The 21,565-nt window shown below is 39.1% G+C and overlaps 1 protein-coding gene across 21 annotated transcripts in view; it reads right to left on the bottom strand.

Moving 5' to 3' along the window:
• Positions 1 to 21,565, bottom strand: part of LOC108149682 (longitudinals lacking protein, isoforms F/I/K/T) — a 63,188-nt gene that overhangs the window by 35,080 nt on the left and 6,543 nt on the right. For 12 of the 21 annotated variants that reach the window (XM_017277431.2, XM_017277442.2, XM_017277443.2 and 9 more), the window contains exons 2-5: positions 18,732 to 19,124; positions 18,274 to 18,664; positions 17,345 to 18,052; positions 17,194 to 17,274 (exon numbers count right to left, since the gene is read on the bottom strand). In XM_017277431.2, coding sequence (XP_017132920.1) covers positions 17,194 to 17,274; positions 17,345 to 18,052; positions 18,274 to 18,664; positions 18,732 to 18,905 — 1,354 coding nt within the window. In that variant the 5' untranslated portion in view covers positions 18,906 to 19,124. Of the gene's footprint in view, positions 1 to 124; positions 339 to 651; positions 2,430 to 2,917; positions 3,591 to 3,842; positions 5,551 to 6,431; positions 7,248 to 7,857; positions 8,919 to 9,308; positions 10,189 to 10,648; positions 11,398 to 11,512; positions 11,685 to 17,193; positions 17,275 to 17,344; positions 18,053 to 18,273; positions 18,665 to 18,731; positions 19,125 to 19,896; positions 20,058 to 21,565 lie in introns of those variants that run through there. The other 9 variants (XM_017277441.2, XM_017277429.2, XM_017277444.2 and 6 more) reach the window with 9 other exon arrangements.

The raw sequence follows: 21,565 nt of genomic DNA on the forward strand, positions 1-21,565 counted from the left end.
GAGAGAGGCAGATATTCAGGTATCAGTATTCAATATTCAATAGTCAGTATTTAGTATTCACAACATCATCAGACAGACCCCGACCAGAGATCGAGAACTAATAGCTCGACTATAATCCACTCACCTGATATGTCGTTGCAGCGAGCTGGCGTCCTTGTAGCTCTTCAGGCAATTGAATCTCGGGCACTGGTAACGTCCATCCGGATTTATGAATTTGAACAGATCGGAGAACTTCAGCTCGTACCAGTAGTCGCGGATCAGGGATTGCGCCGAACTGGCCGATGTCCCCCCAGTGGGTGGCGGAGTTTGGCTCGAGTTGGAGGCATAGCTGCTTGGAGCTACAATTTTGGTTTAGATGTTTAACGTTTTGTATAGAAGGAGAAGAAAAAAGAAGAGATTTATATATTCATGAGTCTCGGTGGTGTTCCATCTAATTGGTCGACATCTTACACAACTAGAGCAGAGATATTTCGTTTTGAAAAAGTAACAAGATTTCAGTATAAAAAAAAATATATATATTCTTAAAGTTTGTAAACAATTTTTTTTTTTTTTTTTTTTGCTATAATTTTGTAAAGTTATTTTTTTGCATTGAGTATTATAAATTAAAATAGGAATAGTAATAAAGTGGTGATATTTACAGTTAGTGTGTGTTGCGGGGTGTTTTGCTTGATTTAAAATATTTGTATTTTGTGTGGGCGTGGCATGGTGAAGCGTGAGCAGAGCTAGCAGCAGTAGTTGCAGATTGGCTTGGTTTTATTTATTTGCTGGGTTTGCTTTGTTTTATATTTTGAATGAACGCTGTGAAATGATGACTGATCTTGACTGAAGTTGATGCATATAAGATGATGATGATGCTTGATATGGGTCTGCAATGAAACATGTTTAGTAAACTGGACGACAGAGAGATGAGGAAAGAGAGCGACCCACTAGATATACAAACGGTTTCTTTATCAATACAATTTTATTTGAGTTACAAAAATATGCATATAAAAAATACTTAGTTATGACTCTGACATATAAAAATAGTTGATTTTGGGTTATAAATATATATGCGTTTACGTTTAAATGGCTTAAATGTCTAGCTAAATATCATTTTCGCTTGTTATACTCGTCTGTTCACAAAATTCGTTTCACATTTTTCAACGGTTCACAAAATATATAGTTAACTGCTTACGACTTGGGCTTTGTTTTTTTTTCGTTTCTTTGGCTGCTCTGTAAATATATATGCTTGTTTTATATTTGAACTATTTGTTTGCGGCTGTTTAGTTTTAGTTAATTGTTAATTGTTTGTTGTACTTGTACTGTTGGTTGCATTTAATTTGTCTTCATTTTGAGATCCTTGTCTATCAGTTAGTTAGTCATAATCCTAGCTAGCAAAGGAACTTAGATTGTATTAACTTAATCCACAAAAGTTTAGTGTTAGTTGGGTTTTATTTGGAATTTCGCTGATTTGGCATGGCCTTCTCTTACTACAAACTAGACTATATCGAAAAATGTTTCACTTGTTTTGTCTTTTGGTATTTGTTTGTTTGTTTTTTTTTTTTTGTTCTTAGGAATGCAAATTGTGTGGGTCAATGACCGCAAACTACTCTCAGTAGTTTAACCCCCTCCCTGACTTAGTTTCGTTCACGTTTTTTCTTTGGACTGTTTTGGCTTACTGGGCTAAAAACTAAAGTCTACCAATTTTAAACTTAAATTAACTTAGGAAAATGTCAGACTAGCTGAAGCATAAGTTATGATTGCAAAAATTTCTGCGCTTAACTTAAATCTAAAATACGAATTTTAAATGAGAACCGAGAGACGTCGACTGCAATGATTGGAATTTTAAGCAGGCGACAGGTTGGTTGCGCTCGCAACGTTTGTATACCATTTACATGAATTAACCAAATTTATGCAAATCAAGTTTACCATACATAATACAAAGTGAAAGCTGAAATTTTTTGCTTGTCTTTGGCTTTGCGATACAATTAAGCTCCTGCGCGAACTCAGTAGATCATTGCAGACCGTCCTGGCTAGTTGGCAATTTTTTTGTTTTTGTTTTTGTTTTAAGAACTGAATGTATAATACGTGCGTGCAGATGGCTAAAAACTAAACTTCTTGGACTGGATTAGAGATGTAAATAATTTCTGTTTTTGTTTTTAGAGCCCCTCCCTATGCGGTGGCCTCCCATTTGGAATTTATGCCCGTGGATGCCTGCATCTGAAAGGCCAACGGCAGGAAGTCCTTTTTCATTTTGGCAAAGTGCGTCTTGATGTGCTTGGTGAGGTTGTCGCTCCTCTTGGCCGCATAGTTGCAGCTGGGGCACTGGAAGATGGGTCTTTCGGTGGTGAAGCGGCACTCGAACCGTCGATGGCGACTGAGACTCTTGCGGGTCTTGTAGGACTTGCCGCACTGATCGCAGGCGTGCTGATACCAGGTTAGTACGAAATCTGCAATGTAGATGTGGGTGCGGGGCGGAGAGAGGGGCACACGGAGACGGATGGGTGAGTGAGTGGGTGAAAGTGATCGAGTTGAGTTGATTGATAGTTGGATAGTTGGATATACAATGATTCGTTTCCTGATCGTGTATGACTGACTGTATATATTGTATAATATCTGTTTGATATTCTGCTTTACACATTTCAATTTCTGTACTCTTTGAGCAAGTCAAATTCGCTAGGCTACAAAAAAATCAAGAAAAATTATAAATAGAGAATAAAATTAAATTTATAAATATTAAACGACTTAAAAACATTTCAAGCATTCCATAAACGAAAATAATTAAACTATTTGACGGGAAAATAAAAAAAAAAAATATATATATATATATATAATATATATGTATGTAAAACATCGAGATCACTTAGAATTAGAAAAGTTTATATTTTATTTGTAATAAACCCAAGTTAAACCGCCTTAAATAGTAGAAAAACTGCTGTGTAGGAAAAAACATCAAGTGTTAAGTAGTTTATTTTGGTTTTGCAAATATATCATTGAAAGAGACACAAATACATTATTAAATAGTGGAAGATTAAGACTAGAAAATGGAAAAAGGCCACACAAAAAGCACAATTGACACACGCTTTAACACTCACCACAAAACACACGCATTCAATTCACAAAAAGCAGACACATGAGAGAACCCAAGCAAAGAAGTGAAAAATTGACACGAATTTTGTTGAGAACATGCTTATAAAACGATCTAGTGCATTACGGATCTCGGAGGCATAGCTTAACTTTTGTTCCAAATCAAACATTTCTTTAAAAACAGAAGGAATCTTCCAAGTTGACTCCGAAAAGCACTATATCGCTTTATGTACGTGTAGATCAAGTTGAAACCCAGACAAAAACAATTCGAGGCGAGAGTTTACACAGAACAAAGATATATATCATAGAATATATAAAAAAAAAAATATGAATGGTATATAATACTGTTAAGTGACAGACTTTTCTTTTTTCGCAGATCGATGCGCTGCAGACGGTTGACATTTCCAGAACTAGATACGGTCGGCTTCATAGATAGTATGTGATAGTAGGTAGTAGATATTGGAGTAGTAGTGGTGGATGGAGTAGTGGGGTAGTACAACAACAGTTTTGTTTGTAGAAGACATCTAAAAGAAATTTAGTAATAAAAATAGGTTAGTGAAAAATTCGAACAATTTTCGCACAATAAAAAAAAAAAATGACAAAACTGAATGAGGAAAAATGGAGAACAGAAAACAAACACGATGACGACGAACGGAAAATGTTGATGAATCATAGTTGGAACAAAAGATGATAATGCAAAGACTGATGACGACGATAAAGAATTGGGACTGGGGATGACAAAGGGATTTAAAAAATAAAACTTTCGATTGCTGCAATTGAATACATAAATATAGTATATTTCTTGTATTTGGTGTTTTTCGTAATTTATTCATTTAAAAATATAATTTTCTCATTTTTGTTTTCGTTTGGACTTTGGATAAATTAGGTTTTAATTTTAGGCATACATACTAGAAATGTATAGTATAATAATAATAATAACTTAACTAGGTCATACAATTTGGTGGCATATCATTTGGAATAAGTGCATTACAATTATAAATCTACCTCCATGGTCTCCTCTATTTGCGAGAGGAAAGTTAGGAGGCGGGTAGTTGAGTATTTTGTATTTTTTGGATTAAATCAAATTGAAATTACTCAACTTGTAGTAAAAGATTTGATATTCTCTCTTGACTTTTTTCTTTTTTGGTTTCATCTTAAATGACTAACAATAGTTTTGGTGGTGGACACTTTTTGGATAAAGTAATCCCGTCGTCCCTGTCATGCAGTAAAACTTCTTATAAAATTACAAATTCGTGACGGTTCAAGTTCGTTATCGTTGGTTTTAGGAAAGTTTCGTTGGCTGATTCAACATTGTAATATTGACAAATTTTAAGACACATTTTGTCTAGCGCGACTCACAAAAATTAAATAATTAAAATGATCTTTCGAAATGGAATGTCTACGTTTGAGATTCTTTGTTTGGGGCAATACATATTAAATGGGGGGTTGGGGTTGGGATTGGGGGGCGAAAACGTATGGATACAGTTATACATATACGTAGAGCCTAGACTCTTGACAAAATAAAATGAGAGATTCTTTGAGTTTCAATAAATAAGACGTACAAATATATAGCTATAGTCGTCGAGAGAGCTTAGTTATTGTTATAAGCAAATGGCATAGTGTTCATTAATCGCTCCTTGAGCAATGAATTCGATATGATCTGCAGACCCAGCTTCATGTTCCACTCCTCGTTCATCAGGTGCTGCACCTTGCTGGGCGTCACCGGTTCCGGTTTGATGCCAAGTGCTGCAGCAGCCTCGGCGGCTTGTGCGGCCAACGCCTCCTCATCGTCGGGGTCCACTGTTCGTCCTCCTCCGGATTCGTTGTTGTTCTTGGCATGTGCTTCTGCAACGGCTGCTGCTGCTGCGGCCGCCGCCGCTGCCGCCTGCTCTTCGACCACGGCTGCTGCTGCAGAGATCGCCGTGATGGCACCAGTCAGCCCGTACGTGGGTATCGGCATAATGTGCGGCGGCAATGGCGATGTGCAGCGCGAGCCCGACAGATTCTCGTTCTCGTAGTTTTCCTTGCGCAGCGATAGGTTTTCCGGTATGGGACTCTCGCAGCCATTGTGGGATCCAGCACTGCCCACACTAGCCCCACAATCGCCACTGGAACCACCACCGCCGCCGCCGCCGCCGCCACCGCCCATCTGTTGGAGACCAGCTAGACCGGGCTTTAGGTCCAGAGAGCCACCGTTCGATGTGCGCGAACCACTGCCCGTGGTCATCTGGGCAATGGCCGGCGGAATGCCGTGCTTGGAGACCAAATGGCGCACCATATGATACTTGCGTCGGAAACGGGAGCTGCAAAACTCGCAGTTAAAACGCGGCGGAATGCCGATGCACTCGTCGCGCATGTGCCGCTGCAGGTGACGCTTGCGCAGGTAGCTCTTGTTGCAGACGGCGCAATGAAACCGCTCCTTGTACTGATCCGGATCCGCATCATCGCTGCCAAAAACGCTGTGCTTGTAATCGTACTTCAGGTCTGATGGAATCGAACCAAATCGAATCCCGGCGATCATTAGTTAGTTGTGTGTGGTGTGATATTCATGATGTGTGGAGATTTATATGTGGTTTTGGTGATTGATTCGATTGATTGGGTTATTTGGTGATTTGGGGAGATTAGAGTGTCGATTCGATTCGATTTGATTTGATTGGTTGGTTGTTTTTGTTTTTGATGTTTTTGTGGGGATTGTATGAAATGAAAATGAAAAGAAAATAAAAAGAAACATGTGTGAAAAATCATAAACACAAGGTCCAGAATTAGGCTTAATCGTAATTGGTATAAACAAGACTCAAATCGTCGCTTCAAATATTGTTTATGAACTTAACTTAAAACTAAACTTAATTGTCAATTTTCATTGATATTTTTTTTTTCGTTTTTGAGAAGTTGAAGGAAAACTAACACAAATTATACAATTCAAAGTCTAAATCAACTTTACATAATGATACAAATTCATTTTCAACAAAAACTACTGAAGAGGCTACGCTAAACAATTTTAAACAGAAACAATAATTAAAGTAAATACATTTTAAATACTTTCTCGAACAAAAATACAAAAAATAAGTTTAGAAACTATCAACTAACAAATAGGTACTTATCAAACAAAATTGTTACAAGTTGTAAACAAAAATTGTAATTTAATGGTAAACCTTTTAAAATGAATAAAAAACTTCAGTTTTGTTTTCAACTTTGTTAAAAATTATACAATTGGATTTTGTTTATTATTTTGTAAATTTTCGTGTTAAACACCGAAAATGAGGTTTTGTGTGGTTGGTCTCCGAAGTAAATTTTGGCATCACTGACTGGCTCTAAAAATACAATATTTAAAGTTGATATAGGTGATAAAAAAAAATCAACATCCATTTCAATAAATATTCGTACACATATATTTAACTTCAGATATTGACTTAGCAGACAGACACAGAACAATAGAGCGAGATTAAACAACGTTTCTTAACTATAAAAAGGGATGTGTGTGTATGTTAGATGTACAATATATAACAGCCAGTTTTGATCTCAATCTTGGAATCACAGTCCGCCCAAGTCCTAGACTTTCTTAAGCTGATGAATGCCGTGCTTCTGTCTCAGATGGAGTTTCAAATCGTAGCGCCACGAGCAGCTAAAGTTGCAGAACTCGCAATGGAACTGTATGCTGGACTTTTTGGCAGCCAAGGAGCTGCTGGAACCGCTACTGCTGTTGGCATTGTTGCTGGTGCTCGTGTTGCCACTGGCAGAAATGTGATTACGTTGTGGTGGTTTGTTCGCCGACGGACGTATGCTGCTGTTGAGCAGATTGGCCAACTGGAAGGAGGCCGCTGCCGCAGACATGTGACAACCACTGCAGTTGGTGGCGTTGCAGTGAAGCTGCTGGTGCTGCTGCTGACCGGTCGTTTGCAGGTGATTTACAATGGCTTCCGCCTGACCAGAGTTTCCGCATTTGTACATTCTGCGTATCGTTACTTCCGGCTCACAAATCTCAGCGGGAGCACCACTGCTACTATTGTTACTGTTGCTGCTGTGGAGGTGCAGTTGCTGCTGCAGCTGCTGCTGCTGCTGCTGATGGTTGAGGTTCTGGTGGTTTGCGGTTGAGGTGGTCTGATGCTCCGCCGGCTTCTTGCTGGCAGCACTGGCCGCTGCTATAACTGCCGTGGCATAATTACAGTAAAGCGTCCTTAAATCTGTAAGAATTGTGATTGGGTTTTTGTCTAAGATTTGCTGAGACTGTTTAACGATTTCTTACAGAGAGTACAGAGAGTCAAAGAAGGGAGAAGAGTGGAGAAATAGAGTTATGGCGGGGTGGTGTTTATGTTGTGTGTATAATATGTTCGTGTTGAGTCTTCGCTGTTTTTGATTTGGGTTTTGTTTCATTTTTTTACAGTGTGTTGTTGTTTTGGCTTATAGCTATATCTTGTATTATGCAATATATAATGTGGATTAGGTTAACCGACGCCGCTAATACATTGAAATACATCTCGCCGCAGTTAAAACTTAAGCTTAACTTAAAGGTAAACACAAAAATAATCAACTTTGGCACCAACAAAATGTTTGAGAAAATGTTATTTACCAAAAATAATCAGTAATTAAATAAATTTCGAAACTCGGTTTCCATTTATTTTTTTTTTTTTTTTTTTTGTCGTTTCATGCATCAATTGAAAAACGCATTTGTTTTGTTTTGGTTTATAAAAAACGTAGCATTTATTTTTAGTTTTTAGCTTTCTCCTTTTTCTTCTTTTCTTTTTAATTTATACAAAATATATATAGTTTTTTTTATATATTATTAGATTAGTTCTAAACTTTTTGATTTAGCGCTGGAAAAAGAAATACTCATATATTTTGGTTGTGTGACAGCCAAAAAAAAAATTATAAAATATAAATGCAGGAAAAAAAGATGTTGCAAGCTTAAGGTCAAAGTTCAACCGCTGCTCTTTGGTTAATTCGATTAGTAGTAGAGATTTATGTGGACAGGATAGCGTTGTCTGCGCGTCTTTTTCTCGAAATGGAGGTAGAGGAGAGGAGAACCCGCCCCCTCAGTTCAAAATGCTATCCCCACCGCCCTTACAAACCCTCCCCCTTCAGCAGTTCCGCGGAGGATGAGGAGGAGCCACTGGCCACCACTGCCGCTGCAGCTGCCACCTGCTGAAGAGCCTGCTGCAGCAGGGCCTGCTGCCGGAGCTGCTGGCGATAATAGCTACTGGTCGTTGTTTCTTCCATTAAATGCGACGACGGCTGCTGCTGCTGCTGCTGCTGTTGCTGTTGCTGTTGTTGGTGCTGGTGCTGCAGTTCATCTTCATCATCATCTTCGACTAGATAGGCATGCTGATCCTCATCCACGGCCGCCACTCCTGCCTCGTCAAGCATGTCCACCAGATCCACTATTTCGGGATCGGCCTTGTGCTCCTCGCCACCGGATGAGGCGGCCGCAGCTGCTGCTGCTGCTCTTTGCTGACGCTTGAATAGCGATCGCATGGCAATCTCCGGATGCTTCTTACGCACATGCTGGCGCAGGTGATCCGCTCGCTTCGTGCGATGCCCACACACTGAGCACACCATACTCTTGCCCTTGCCGCACTCCTGACGCAAATGGCGTCGCAAGGTGCCATGCCTTCGATACGTCCTATAACATTGCGGGCATGTGAAACTCTCCTCCTGCCCTCCACCTCCGGCTACTCCACCATTTCCGCCGGCTAGTAATCCATGGAAGTGATCAAAATGCGGCGCCTGAAAGTGATGCAACGATGCCGATGATCCCTGATGGTAGTCATCGCTGCTGCCATCCATCAGCTCCAGCTTGCTTCCATTCAGATGATGATTCTGCTGACTGGATGAGGAGTCGTCTATCAGCTGCAGGCCTGAAATTTGTTTTTGTTTTTCGTTTGGTATTTTCATGTTTTCTCAGTTTCGAATTACGCTTTCTACAAAAATTCCTTTGCGATTTTCTGTTCTTAAAACGTTAAACGTTAATTTTTGGTCAATCATGCGTTTTTGTTTTTTTTTTTTTTTTTATTCGTTATCGAATGTTAAGTTTTTATTTGTTTTTTAGTTGTTTATTTTTCAAGACAAAACAAGCAATTTGTTATTTTCGAGATTCAAAATGCCAGATTAGTTTCGAAAGCATTATTATTTTCGTTTTGTGGTAAATTAATAAATTAATTTTTTGTTTGCATTAAACAAAAACAAATTTCAAACAGGCATATATATATATGTATATAAAAACAATTGCACAGCAGCATGGCAAAAAAGGGGGGAGCGGGCGGACGGGCGGGCGGGCGTTGGGTTAAGGGTTATTCGTAGGAGAAAAAAGTAGAGAAGGAATTGTTGATAGATAAGACGAAAGCCTCAAGAAGAGAAAGGATATATATCCCTTTGTTTGTGTTGTTTTACTAAGGTGTAAGTTATGGATAAAAATCGTAATGAAGTGAAAATGAATGTGTGTGTTTGAAAGTGTATCTGTTTCTTTGGGCAAGCAAAAATTATAACATATACAGATATCATATGGCTTTATATGGTGGTTGATCTTGGGACACGCGAGACACAACTCGAAACAATATGGAAGAAGGAAAGTAGTTCCCAAGGTAATATACATTGGCATCGTTATATTAACGTATTTAATGGCTCTCTCGGTTTCAGTCTAAAACAAATATTTGGTATTGTGCTTCTTGACCTTGCAATGCCTAAGCAGCGAGTCCTTGCGCTTGAAGCCCGCATCGCAAACCTGGCACCGGAAGTTCTCCAGCATCCCGCACTCGAACTCCAGGTGCCGTTTCAGTGCGGATACCCTCGTGTATGCGTTTGGACACTGCGGACACTGCAGCTTGCCATCATCCCGCATATCCGCATTCCGCGCCAGATTCGCCGCCGCACTGCTCCGCACCGTCGGCTGTGGAATGCTTTTCCGTGTGGTGGTGGTGGTGGTGGTGGTGCTACTGCTGCTGCTGCTATTGCTTGCCTTCTTCCTTCGCGATCGCAGCTTTCCCCGCCGCAGCTGCACCACCGGTGTAACCACTGCAAGTAGTGGCGGTGATGCAGGCGGCGATTTAACGGCAACGGGCGGCGGTATCGGGGGCGGCGGCATTTCGCTGTCATAGTAAAACATTTGATTCAAGCTCAACTCGAGCAGACCTGCAATTAAATGTTTGAGCAAAGAGCAGATAGAGAAACGAAACACACAGGGAGAGTCAATTAACGGAGAGAAACGGAGAAAAAGCGAGCAACCGACAGACAAAGCCTTAAAATTCAAACACAGCGCACACACAACTTTGAAAACCTAAGTGTTGCCAACAAAACTACTACTTCAAGCTAGTTTCTAATCAAATCGCCTGATTATGTTTGCCTAACTAATTGAAATTAAAACTACAATATATAAAATTGAAGATATTATATAAAAATGAATACAGCTAAAATATAATTTTGGGAACAATTGAGTTTGAAAATTAGTTGAAAAATATATGAAAGTAAATAGACTCGCTAAGAAGAATGTGTTTTGTAAATTAAACTTATTCTTTTAGAGCATATTATTTGGATATGAATTTCGAGAATTGTTTTTTTTTTTTTTTTAGGGTCATTAAAATATATATCATTGTCTACTCTAATCACCGTACTTTGAAGACTGTGAATTTTGATTATACTTGGACAAATTACATTCAATAATAAATTGTCTACAGGCCTTGGTAGAAGCACATGCATAATTAACTCTATGTAAAATAATTGATCTGGTGATGAAATTTCTAATTTTAATGTAAGGATTTTCAAAAAAAAAAAAGAATTACTAAAAATAAACCCTGTTATTTTCAATAGTTTGTTGGCAACACTGTTTTTCGTCATATCACTCAAGCACTCGTCAATCCAATCCACTTTAAGCCACCTCAACTTCCACTTTTCACTTGATCCGACAGAGAAGAACCACAGGTTGAAATTCTAGCCCAAGTTTATTGTAGATATCATGTTGGGTGTATTGTGTGATGATATGAATAGGGTGTAAAAAACTGGTGTTGTTTTACATCGATTACACTTATATTCCTACTGAACTATTCCCTCTTGTGGACACCCTTATGCACATAATAGTAGTGATCTTGCAGCTTGAAATTATAATGGAAGCGACGGCCGCAAATGCGGCACACGTACTTCTTCGGCTGGTTGCACTCTTTGCGCATGTGGCGCGTCAAAGTGCCTAGGACCTGGTAGCGGCGTCCGCACGTCTGGCACACGTATGGAGCACTTGCCGCATCCGCCGATTTGGATTTGGATTTTGATGTGGATATGGATACGGTGGTTGCCGACGCGGCGGATGCTGATGTGGAGGGACCATCTCCGCCACCGCTGGCGGCATTTCTAGAGAAAACAATAAGCGGAAGGGAGAGAAGAGATGGTCATATCATCATGAGATCTGGGACAGAGTTTCACGGGAAAAATAGAGAAGCTGATCGCCAAGCACCGCAAAATTTACCTGCGCGATGAGGAGCTGGTGGTCGCCATCACCTTGCGCTTGCGCCTGGACATCGTGTGCGTTGCCGAGGCCGATGAGGCAATTGCCGTGGCAATGGCAATGGTGGCCTTTCTTCTGGCCAGACGCTTTGAGCCACCGCGCACCGCCGTGATTTTGGGCACAACCATAGCGTCTGCAACCAATGGACCAATAATTTAAATGCAGAGCAGGGGGGCGGAAAAAGAAATGAGACACAAGACTCCAAAAAGAAACAAATGAAATAACAAACAACTTCTTAGCTAATCCCTCTCGCTGACAGACTTATTCTATTTCATCGCAATAGACAAGTTAAAATTTAGAAAATTACATTTTGTAAAGTCAATAACCTTTAGAGTTGTAATTTTTGAATTGCGTTTTGTGAATTTTAAATTTTTATATCGCAAAATTATTCTGTCTAAAATCAACTCCCAATAATTTATATTGCGCATATACATGGCTAAATATAATGGTAAGTAGAATAATTGTTTTTGAGATTTATGTGAATCAAAAGTAATTTAAATTGAAAATGGCAACAACAATTATTTAATTAACTATCCAGTTAACCAACATCAAGAGACAAATGCATAAGCAATAAGCAACAACAAACAAACAACCACACAACAAGAACAAGATTCTAAAACATGTGCAATTGCCATTTCTTAAGTTTTTTTTTCTTCCAAAATAAATAAAACTTTTTATTTTTTTTACTCTGCGCTGGCATTGAAAAAAGCTCTTACTATCTTTTTTTGTGTTGAAATTTCACAGTATTATTACTATATAAATAAATGCAAGTTGAAAATGGTTAGGGGAAGAGAGAAGAAAGCACAAAGATGGGAAAAGGCCAGATAAAAGACAAATACCAACTACGAAATACTTCAGGTGGAGCAAAATTGTTGCATTTAAACTACATAAAAAGCTTAAGGACACATTTATATTTCAATTTATGCACAGATATACACAGACACCCCCACACACGAAAACAAGCAAATAAACAAGGACCGCAAGTAAATAAATTTTGTTTTGAGCTTGCGGTCTGGTCTGCGTGATTTCATAAAAAGCTTTAGGCTTATTGCAAGTTACACAAAAAAAAAAAGACGAAAAAGATTCTTTCGCTGCCTGACGACAGTGCCTGTTTGTGTGTGTGTGTTTATATATGTATGCGAATGTCTGCCTGTAAATTGGGTCAAGGCCATGCAAACAGCTTTCAACTGGGCCAAAACCAGAAATAGGGAGGTGGTGTGTTAGAATTTAAAACTGAAAAAAAATCCCACTTTCAAGTTGATTTGCGAACAAAAGAAAAAAAATACGGAACAGAACAGGGTTTTAAAACAAAGCTCCTAATCTTTATTGCACATTGTTAAATCAATATTATTTTAAAATACACTGCCCAACAGTTGATATGAAATAAGTGGAAAAGGAATTATAAGGCAATTCAACATTATTAGTAGACGCTGATGAGTAGTTTTCGTAAAACAATTAAATTGGATTAACCTTTAAAAACTGACCAACGAATGAAAAACATAGCCTCTCACTTATACTAAATCGATTTAGACGTGATTTTAAATCCGTGGTGCTGTGATAAGTATTCCACTGTTAAACAACTGTTTATTGAATTTGTTACCATTTTTCATAGCCACAATTCTACAATCAGCATTTATTTAACTTCTAATGTCGCTCTTACAAGAAGCGAAAATAAGCATTACTTTTAAAATAAGAAACTGCAATTGTCAAGCATATATGGCATTATAAATGATGCATAATTTAGAGCATAATCAAAAGTCTTTCTTAACAAAACCTTTGGTTATATAAGGTTAGGTCATAAAATGACCAAAGAATATTAAATTTAAAGTGGTTTTGCAAACCACTTCCTCAAATCCAGCTAAGCAACTTTCTACGTTTCTTCAAATTCCCATAATTCCCAAACCTGATTCATTATGCAACCATTAAATTAAAGTTTAATTGTCCAGCAACATCGCATCGCATCACCATCCATTGACTTTACACGGATGCAGCACGAATTTTTAAAAATAGCAAATGGAAAGAAAACAGCGAAAAAAATAAACCAACAAAATTCTAACAAATGCGATACATTCACAGAGATATGAACATTAATATTATTGCTTCATTCTTCAGCCCTCTTCAAGACCCCCCCACTCATGTGAACAATGGTGATTAAAGAGAAAAAAAAAAAACCTCACAGATTCACACATAGAAACACATTATAATTTAGCCGACCTTGAACTTGAACGAATGCCTCTGGCATTGTTGTAGCATTTGTTGTTTTTGCTGATTAACAATTAACAGAACGAGCATAGACAGCGAGAACCGACAAAATAGGGTGGGTAAAAGAGGAGATGGGAGAGATTAACAACAGTTTCATGGATATTAAAATGTCTCTTTTTTATATACCTCGCCTTGCTAACGAGCAAAACAAAGCCTCAATAAATTTATTGGTCAAATAAAAAATCGAAACACTGAAAACAAGCTTTCAAAGCTTTCAAATAGCGCATTTTGGAAAAACCCTTAAATTTTTCACTAGAAATATATAGAAAGCGAATCATTTTTCCTTTTCTGTGAAAACGAAGGATTATATTTCATTAAAAGTAATATTAACAAACAAAATCTCCTATAGCTGTTCATATAAGAAAAACACACAACACGAAAATTACCAATAAAAGGGATTGACGAAACATTGAGATCCAAATCCAAATATAATCGAGAAGGGAAAATTTTCTTATCTCGATAGGAAATAGAGTAAATAATATTCAACAGAAAAAAATGCTCGAAAACACCTAAACAAAACTTGATGCAATTGACAGAATATCATTATTTTTTTTTTGAGACACCAATAGAACACGACTTGTTTGAACCAATAACACAATCAAATGGTTTTTTTAAGACTTTCTGCTAAACAAGTCTAATTTATAAACACTATATAGCAGTGTTGTTTATATGCATTTGTGTAGGTATTGATCGAGAATGTGTATTTGCTTGTTGATGTCTGTTTGGCAACGCTTCGAGCAATTTTGTAAAACAAACGCCAAACAAAAAATATAATTTGAAATAAAGTATGTATATACAATGCAAGTTTAATGTGTACACTTAGAAATAAATCGGAAGAAGAGTAAAACCTGAGAATTACACTATAGCTTACCCTGGGCCCATCGACTCTATTCAGGAGAAAGAGAGCGCTTGTAGACTTTTCGTTTTCACACATTACCTGTAATCGCTGTAAATTTTTCTTTTCTTTAATTTTTTTATGAGGAATGAAAGTTGATTTTGGGAGGAGGTATTTGGTGATAAGGAAAGGGACTCGAGGATATGGTCGTATTTAGGGATCGGGTATTTCAGGGGTCAAACAAAAATGAACTTAAAATACAAAATTTATTTCATTTTTGTATTGCACTCCGCCCAACCGATACCGTCGAGCGGAGCATACTCACCTGAACACGCACCTGAGAATTCCACTCTGAAGCTAGATGCTTGCTGGGATTATAGTTGGATCTCGTCGAAGTGCCCAAAGCTGCGATTGTACCTCACCATCTATGATGGCTACGTGCTTTGTTTTTGGCAACGACTTGAGACCTGCGGTAGTTGATCCTTCTCCTCAAGCGATGATCCTTTGGTTTCAGGTTCCATCTCCTCTGACATGAGTTGAATTCCGGTTTAAAACACTTGGCACTTGACTTTTTAAAGTTTTTTTTTTTTTTATCAAGCAACGAACATCTTTTGGTTGTGGGAAAAAGTTTGCCCAAACCTAATAGACGTTAACGCGTAAGAAATCGCGAGCGCGTAAGTCGTATCGGAAAAACTTACAAACTAGCTTTAAAACTAGAAACAAATTTATAAGGAAAATAATAAACAAAAAAGGTCCCGTCAACCAAAATAAAGCAAAATATATATGTATATATAGAGATAGTACTAAAATACAATTTAAAACTGCATGCGTATTTTTGTAATAATATGTATAAAGTAAAAAAAAAACTGTGTATAAAAACATTAGCACGCGCTGAGAGTTCTAAAAAGAGGACAATCAAAATGGAATGGCACAAAAGAATAACGACAAATGAATGTTTGTTTGCGAATGTTCGTGGGTGTGGGGTGGGGTGTTATGCTTAAAAAATGCAAACAAATTTAGGGGCAACAAAACATAATTGAGTTTTTCTAGAATTGCTGGAAGTGTGGCCAAACTTTGCAAACTTTTTGACGCGACTGTACTGAGAGAGCTTTCTTTCTGAGATTGGGGGAATATATGTGGAGCACTGCACACTCGCACACACACACACACACACACTATACACAATGACACACGCACACAAACAGCAGCTTAAAAAAATGGAGAAAGAGCGAGAGAGATCACAACGCACAGACATAGAACATTGTTGATACGTACATTTTAACACTAACTTAAATGATAAGGGAATTCTTTAACTTTTCTTCCTAAATTGGAGCTGCAGTGTGACTGAGTGTGTTTGTGTGTGTGTCTGTGTGTGTGAGTGAGTCAGTCAGTGTGACCATGAATAATGAATTATTATGGAATGAACATTTTTTCTTTGCTCTACAGCTAACGGCTTAATGTTGGAAAGAGACAGAATAAAGAGAGGGAGGGGAAATAGAGATAGTGAGGGGGCGAGCAACTAAAAATGTTGAGAATGTTGAATTATGCGATTTATATATACAGTTAAAAGGCAAAATTAATAGTTAATCAAACACCAATTGTAAAATAAACGAATTACGAAAATTAAACAACAAATTATCATACATAGAATCATACATATATATATAGAAAATGGTAAAATGAGAATGTTAGAGGGTGGTTGGTGGTGGTAGGGTTTTGTGGTAAATAGCAATTATATATGTTGGTGGAGTGTGAGTGGTAAATGTTTCTCATTTTCTTTTCGAAAGTGTGTTTGTTAAAAATTAATCATAGTAAATAGATTTGTACAAAAAAAAAAGATTACTAGTTATACGAATTATGTGTGTCGTAATTAAAAAATTATTAGTTTCGTAAAAAATTATATTAAGTAAAGAAAGAGTTTTTAAGTAATACTTTCAACTTGCACAAATTATTCTTGTTTCGGGTTAATTTATCTGTGACAAAAAAAATGGCGCAGACAAAACAAAAAATAATCAAAAACATTGCAAACTCTCATTAAAACATTTCAAATCAGAGTCGTAAATTCTCGCTCTTCAACATTAATTTTACTTTTTTGCTATTGTTTTTTTTTTTTCTCTGCGCCAAACTCTTGCTCACAAATCTTGTTATTTTGGTATGGTTTGTACTTGTACTTTTTCTTGTTGCTTGCTTTTTTTCGTCTGCTATCTTGTTGAAAATTATATTCAAAAAAATTCTGTTTCTTTTTGTTCTTTTCAACGTTTAAGAGCTTTTTTCGGAGCACGACTTATGAAGTGTACGTTAGAATTTTAAAAAATAAACATATGTATTTATTTAAGTGTTTGTGTGGATAAAATTTAGTTGTGACCTTGGAAAGTTGGATTTTAATCTCTTATCTGCATTTGCATTTTAATTTAAGCTTTTTGTTTGTCGTGCTCGCTGGTTTGAAAAAACATCTCGTCTAAAAACTTCTAGGCTAAGCTGTACTTTTTGCTTTTTCATTTGTTCGTAGCTCATATAAACGAGTTCAGAGGCAACAAACACTCACCTTGGGGATCCCGTTGCTGTGCATCCTGTGCCATTAGTCCAAGTTCATCCTGAGATCTGTCGTGCTGCCATGTTGCATATGCTAATGAAGAAAAAGAAAAAAAGATTAGTTTCTAAAAATATATAACGCGAGATATCAAGTGTATACTTACTTTGACTAGATCCTTCGCCACCCTGGCTGGTGCCGGCCGTCTGGTCCAGCTCCTCCATTGTCATGTCCTCCTCGTCCAGTGTTAAATCTTCAACGTTCTCATCGTGCGCATCGTCGTCATATTCAGCTTTTGGTTCAATAACCATCTCGGAGCCCACGGACGACACGCTGTTATCTTTGATCTTCTGTTTGTGATTCGATGACGATTTGTCCACAACGCTGGCCAGCTGCTTTACCACAACTCCGGCATGGACGGCGGATGCAGAGGCGGAGGCGGGGTTGGGCCCACTTGCGGCGCTTGCTCCGCCAATGGCACTGCCCTCTTCCATGTCCTCATCATCGCCTTGGACGCCTTGGGCGCCACCTTGGCTCTGGGCTTGTACATTCTCGGTGTTAATGGCATCGCTTGTAGTCTGCGCTTGCTGCAAATGGGCCTGTTGTACGGCGGCCGCTGACACAGCTGCTGCGCTCGCTGGGGCGGCTGTCGAGGATGTTAGTTTAGCGCTTTCAGTCTTTTTGGTAACGTTGGTGCTGGTCAATGGCTGCTGTTGCTGGGTCGATGACGCTTGACTGCTGGTTCCGGCTGCGGGTCCGCTGGACAACTGGGTGCTGACCAAAGCGGAGACGGGTAGACCGGCGCCTGTCTGCTGGAGGATTGACTGATTCGAGGCGGCTTGCAACACGGACGAGTTAGAGTTGTCGTGGGCATCTGAAATAACGAATAAGAATCCAAATTCAATAAAGATGACACAATAAGTCAGATATAGTCCGAAAATGACTCTAAATAATTCAAAACAATTATCATTCTTGAAATGCAAAACGGTCAACCATGTTGTTTTTTAAATTATAGTTCAATCTATAGAACGTTCTCGACTTGGGGTTTGGCTTTTCAGCAGTATTAAAGATAATCCTAATCGCTTGACAACTCACCATTCTCCATGCTGCGACGTCTGACTTTTCGACGTCGACGCGACGGACTCGAAGAGCCCTCGCGCGAACCAGACACATCGCCGGAGGTGTCCATCGCTCCGCTGGTGGCCAGGCGGGCTCGCTTAGTCTGCTCCAGTGTGTAGGCACCGCTCAGCTTACCGCCGCGATGATGCGAGGACTCTGGCTTGGGAGCCGCTCCGCTGCCAGTGCGATTGTCTGACAGACCTTTAATCTGCAGCGATTCGGCGGCCTTGAGCAGGGCGGCCAGCTGATCCTGCGAAATATTGACCTCTCCACGATACATGTAGTCCATCATGGCGCGCAGCTCTTGGTACTTGACATCCTTGAGTATGAAAATGGGATGCTTGTCGTACTGTTCTTGTAGTAAGGTCTGTAGATAATAGAATTAATTTTTAGTTATGAAAATCGTATTTCTATGGGGTTTCTCGAAAACTTACAGCAAAGTAGGGACTGCATGCTGACAGCACCACCTTGTGGGCCTTGAGAAATTTGCCCTCGGCGGCTAGCGTGCAATCGACTAGAGTCTCGTTCTCCAGCAACGTGTCGAACACGCTGATCAGTGTGCTCTGGTGGTTGTTCCACCGCAAACAAAACTGCTGATCGTCATCCATATTTTGGCTTTATGTTTTGGATGGGGATGGTAGGATTTCTGGGGGTTTTTGGGCCCACGTCCTTGGGGCCGGGTCGTTAAGCACTCTCTCTGACTTGCTGTTTTTTCGCCACTCGCTCGCTGATTTACAATGGGAAAAATTTGGAGGTGCAGTGGGGGCTAAACAAAAAAATGTTTTCGCCTTCGGTTCTTCTTTTGGTTTTGTGTGTCAGCAGTTATGCTGTAAAGAAAGAGAGGAAATACAAAAATTAGTAACGCAAAAAACAACTCGCAATAATGCTGCCCCCAAGGTCAAGTTCATGTTTAATTTCAGCGCAGCAATAACATCTTGTATCTCTTTTGCACACACTTAAATTTTAGCTAGATTATTATTGTTTTTTGCCATCACACGCCCACAGAGACATTTGTAATTTGTATATGCAAAATTTTCACAGCAATATGCAGTTTTTTTTTTTTTTTTTTTTTTTTTTACTTATTTCGAGCGAGTTTTTGCTTCTTAATTTTCAACTTTGCTCTTTCCAACACACACGCTCTCATTAAAAGAGAGAGCTAACGGATTTTGCATTACAGTTGCTTCCCGAATGAATGCTCGTGTGTTAGTGTTGGAGATCGATGGACACGATAAAACACGAAGAGACTTCGTGAAAAAACCGAAAAACGAAGCATGAAACATAAAGAGGGGAAGTTTTCGCTGCAGCGCACATATGCATGTGTGTGTCTGGTCCGGGTTTTTTTTTCTCCGTTGTGGAAAATTTCACAAGTAGATGATTTTCGTTTTCCCCCATCATAATCACTCACACACACAACGGCCACTGATAATTTTTAAAGTTGAAGTGTGGAGCAATCGTTTCAGTTTTTTATGGTGTGCGCATTTAAAAATAGAACGTTTTTCATTGGAAGCACAAGCACACACACATGTACACTAAATCAGCCATCATATAGATATGGCGCTATTTCACAATCTCTCTCGCTCGCGATTATGCTTCACTTACTGTCGTGTTGTAAATAATTAGCACTGCAAAGGTTGGTTCCTATTCTAGCTCCGCTTCTGCCGTAGATGTGTAAATGTTTGTAATTTAGCTAGCAACCGCGCGATCTGCCGCACAACGCAGAGAACCAAACAAAAGCCCCGAGCGCAAGAAAATAAATGAAACGACGCAAATGTGATGGCAACGAGCGACCCTCGGAAGCGACGCCTCTGCTGCGGTGCTCTCTCGTCTCGCAGCGCGTTCATTTGAGCTCTCTCTAACCAATGGCCGCCCTCTGAAAACGAAGTTGCTAGAGCGAGAGGGGGCGAGCGAGAGTTGAGCGTCGCTCTCTTTCTCTCCCTCGTTTGGGGGCACGTTATGAAAGTGCCAAGTAAGCGGAGAGCAAGAGAGAGGCAGGTAGGCTGCGGCAGCGAAGTCGGCAGAGGCAGCAGAAAAAGGAGCCCAAAGGAAAAGGAGAACTGCAATAATCGTGCCAAAGCGAAATAACGGGAAATACACAGACAAACTAACACATGCAGGTAGCAAAAATTGGGTGAAAAGCGTTGATACTTTGATTTTCTGCGTACTTTGTTTTGTGTTTGCCGAATTATGTATGTACATTATTTCGATTCTATAAAGGATAGGCTAAATCATGGTTATCTGATTTTAAACTATGCACGTGGTTTTCATTTTCATAAAGTCCCAGAAAACTATTCTGTGTTGAAAAATTACCGAAAAGAAAACTTTAACTAAGTTGACGGCAGAGGACGAATGACCATAATACACACATGTCTACGTGACTATGTGCTCCCTTTTCCTCTTTGCTTTGTGTTTTCCAGTTTAATTTTGTGTTTCCTTTTCGCCAGATCCAGGCGCAAAAAAACTTAGCAGAGTGAAAAAGGAAAGGGAGGGAGAAAGGAAGAAGATGAAATCACCCCCAGGGCAACCCAAGCCAAGTACCGTTAGGCGGAGGGATCAGTTTTTCAAATTTCTGTTATACACACACAGGGTCCACAATGAAGAAAGGTGCAAGCATGCGCACAAAATACACAGAAAAATAAATTTGATTGATCAATTCCATAATTTCTCATCAAATTTTAAACTTTGCCTTTAATAATAACAATAACGACTAACAACCTTATTTTTACAAAATGCAGACATCATCTCGACTAAATTTTATTTGAACACCATATTAACTTAAGTGAAAATATTTTTTTTTTTCAGATTTTTCCTTGTGTAAAAATCACTAAAGAGAAGCGGCAAAAACAACGAGTCTTACCCCAATGATGATGCATTGGAGGGGTTTTCCACAAACACACATTAAGGCATACATACATAGGTCCAGACACAAAGAGAAGTAGGTAAAAACTGCAGGGAGGCGAAAAAGGATCTCTCTCGCTCTCTCTCACTCTCTCCCTGTGGAAAACGAATGACGCGCGCTCTTTGCACATTGCAAGGCTTTATTTTTGCGCAGATGGTGGAGGATTATGAATTGGGATCCTGTGAACGAAAAGAGCGAGTTGTGTACGTTTGCGGAAAAAGTACAGTTGGTCCCAAAGGCTAATACTTCTTTGGGGTTCAGTTTTCCTTTTCCCACGAGAACCCACAAAAGATTAAGTTAATGGGGGTGGAGTAATGAGCAATTGGTACTAAGAGACTGAGAGACTGTGCTGAGGTCTACTATCAAACGATG

Source organism: Drosophila elegans, unplaced genomic scaffold, assembly GCF_018152505.1.
Source record: "Drosophila elegans isolate 14027-0461.03 unplaced genomic scaffold, ASM1815250v1 contig_183, whole genome shotgun sequence".
NCBI lineage: Eukaryota > Metazoa > Arthropoda > Insecta > Diptera > Drosophilidae > Drosophila > Drosophila elegans.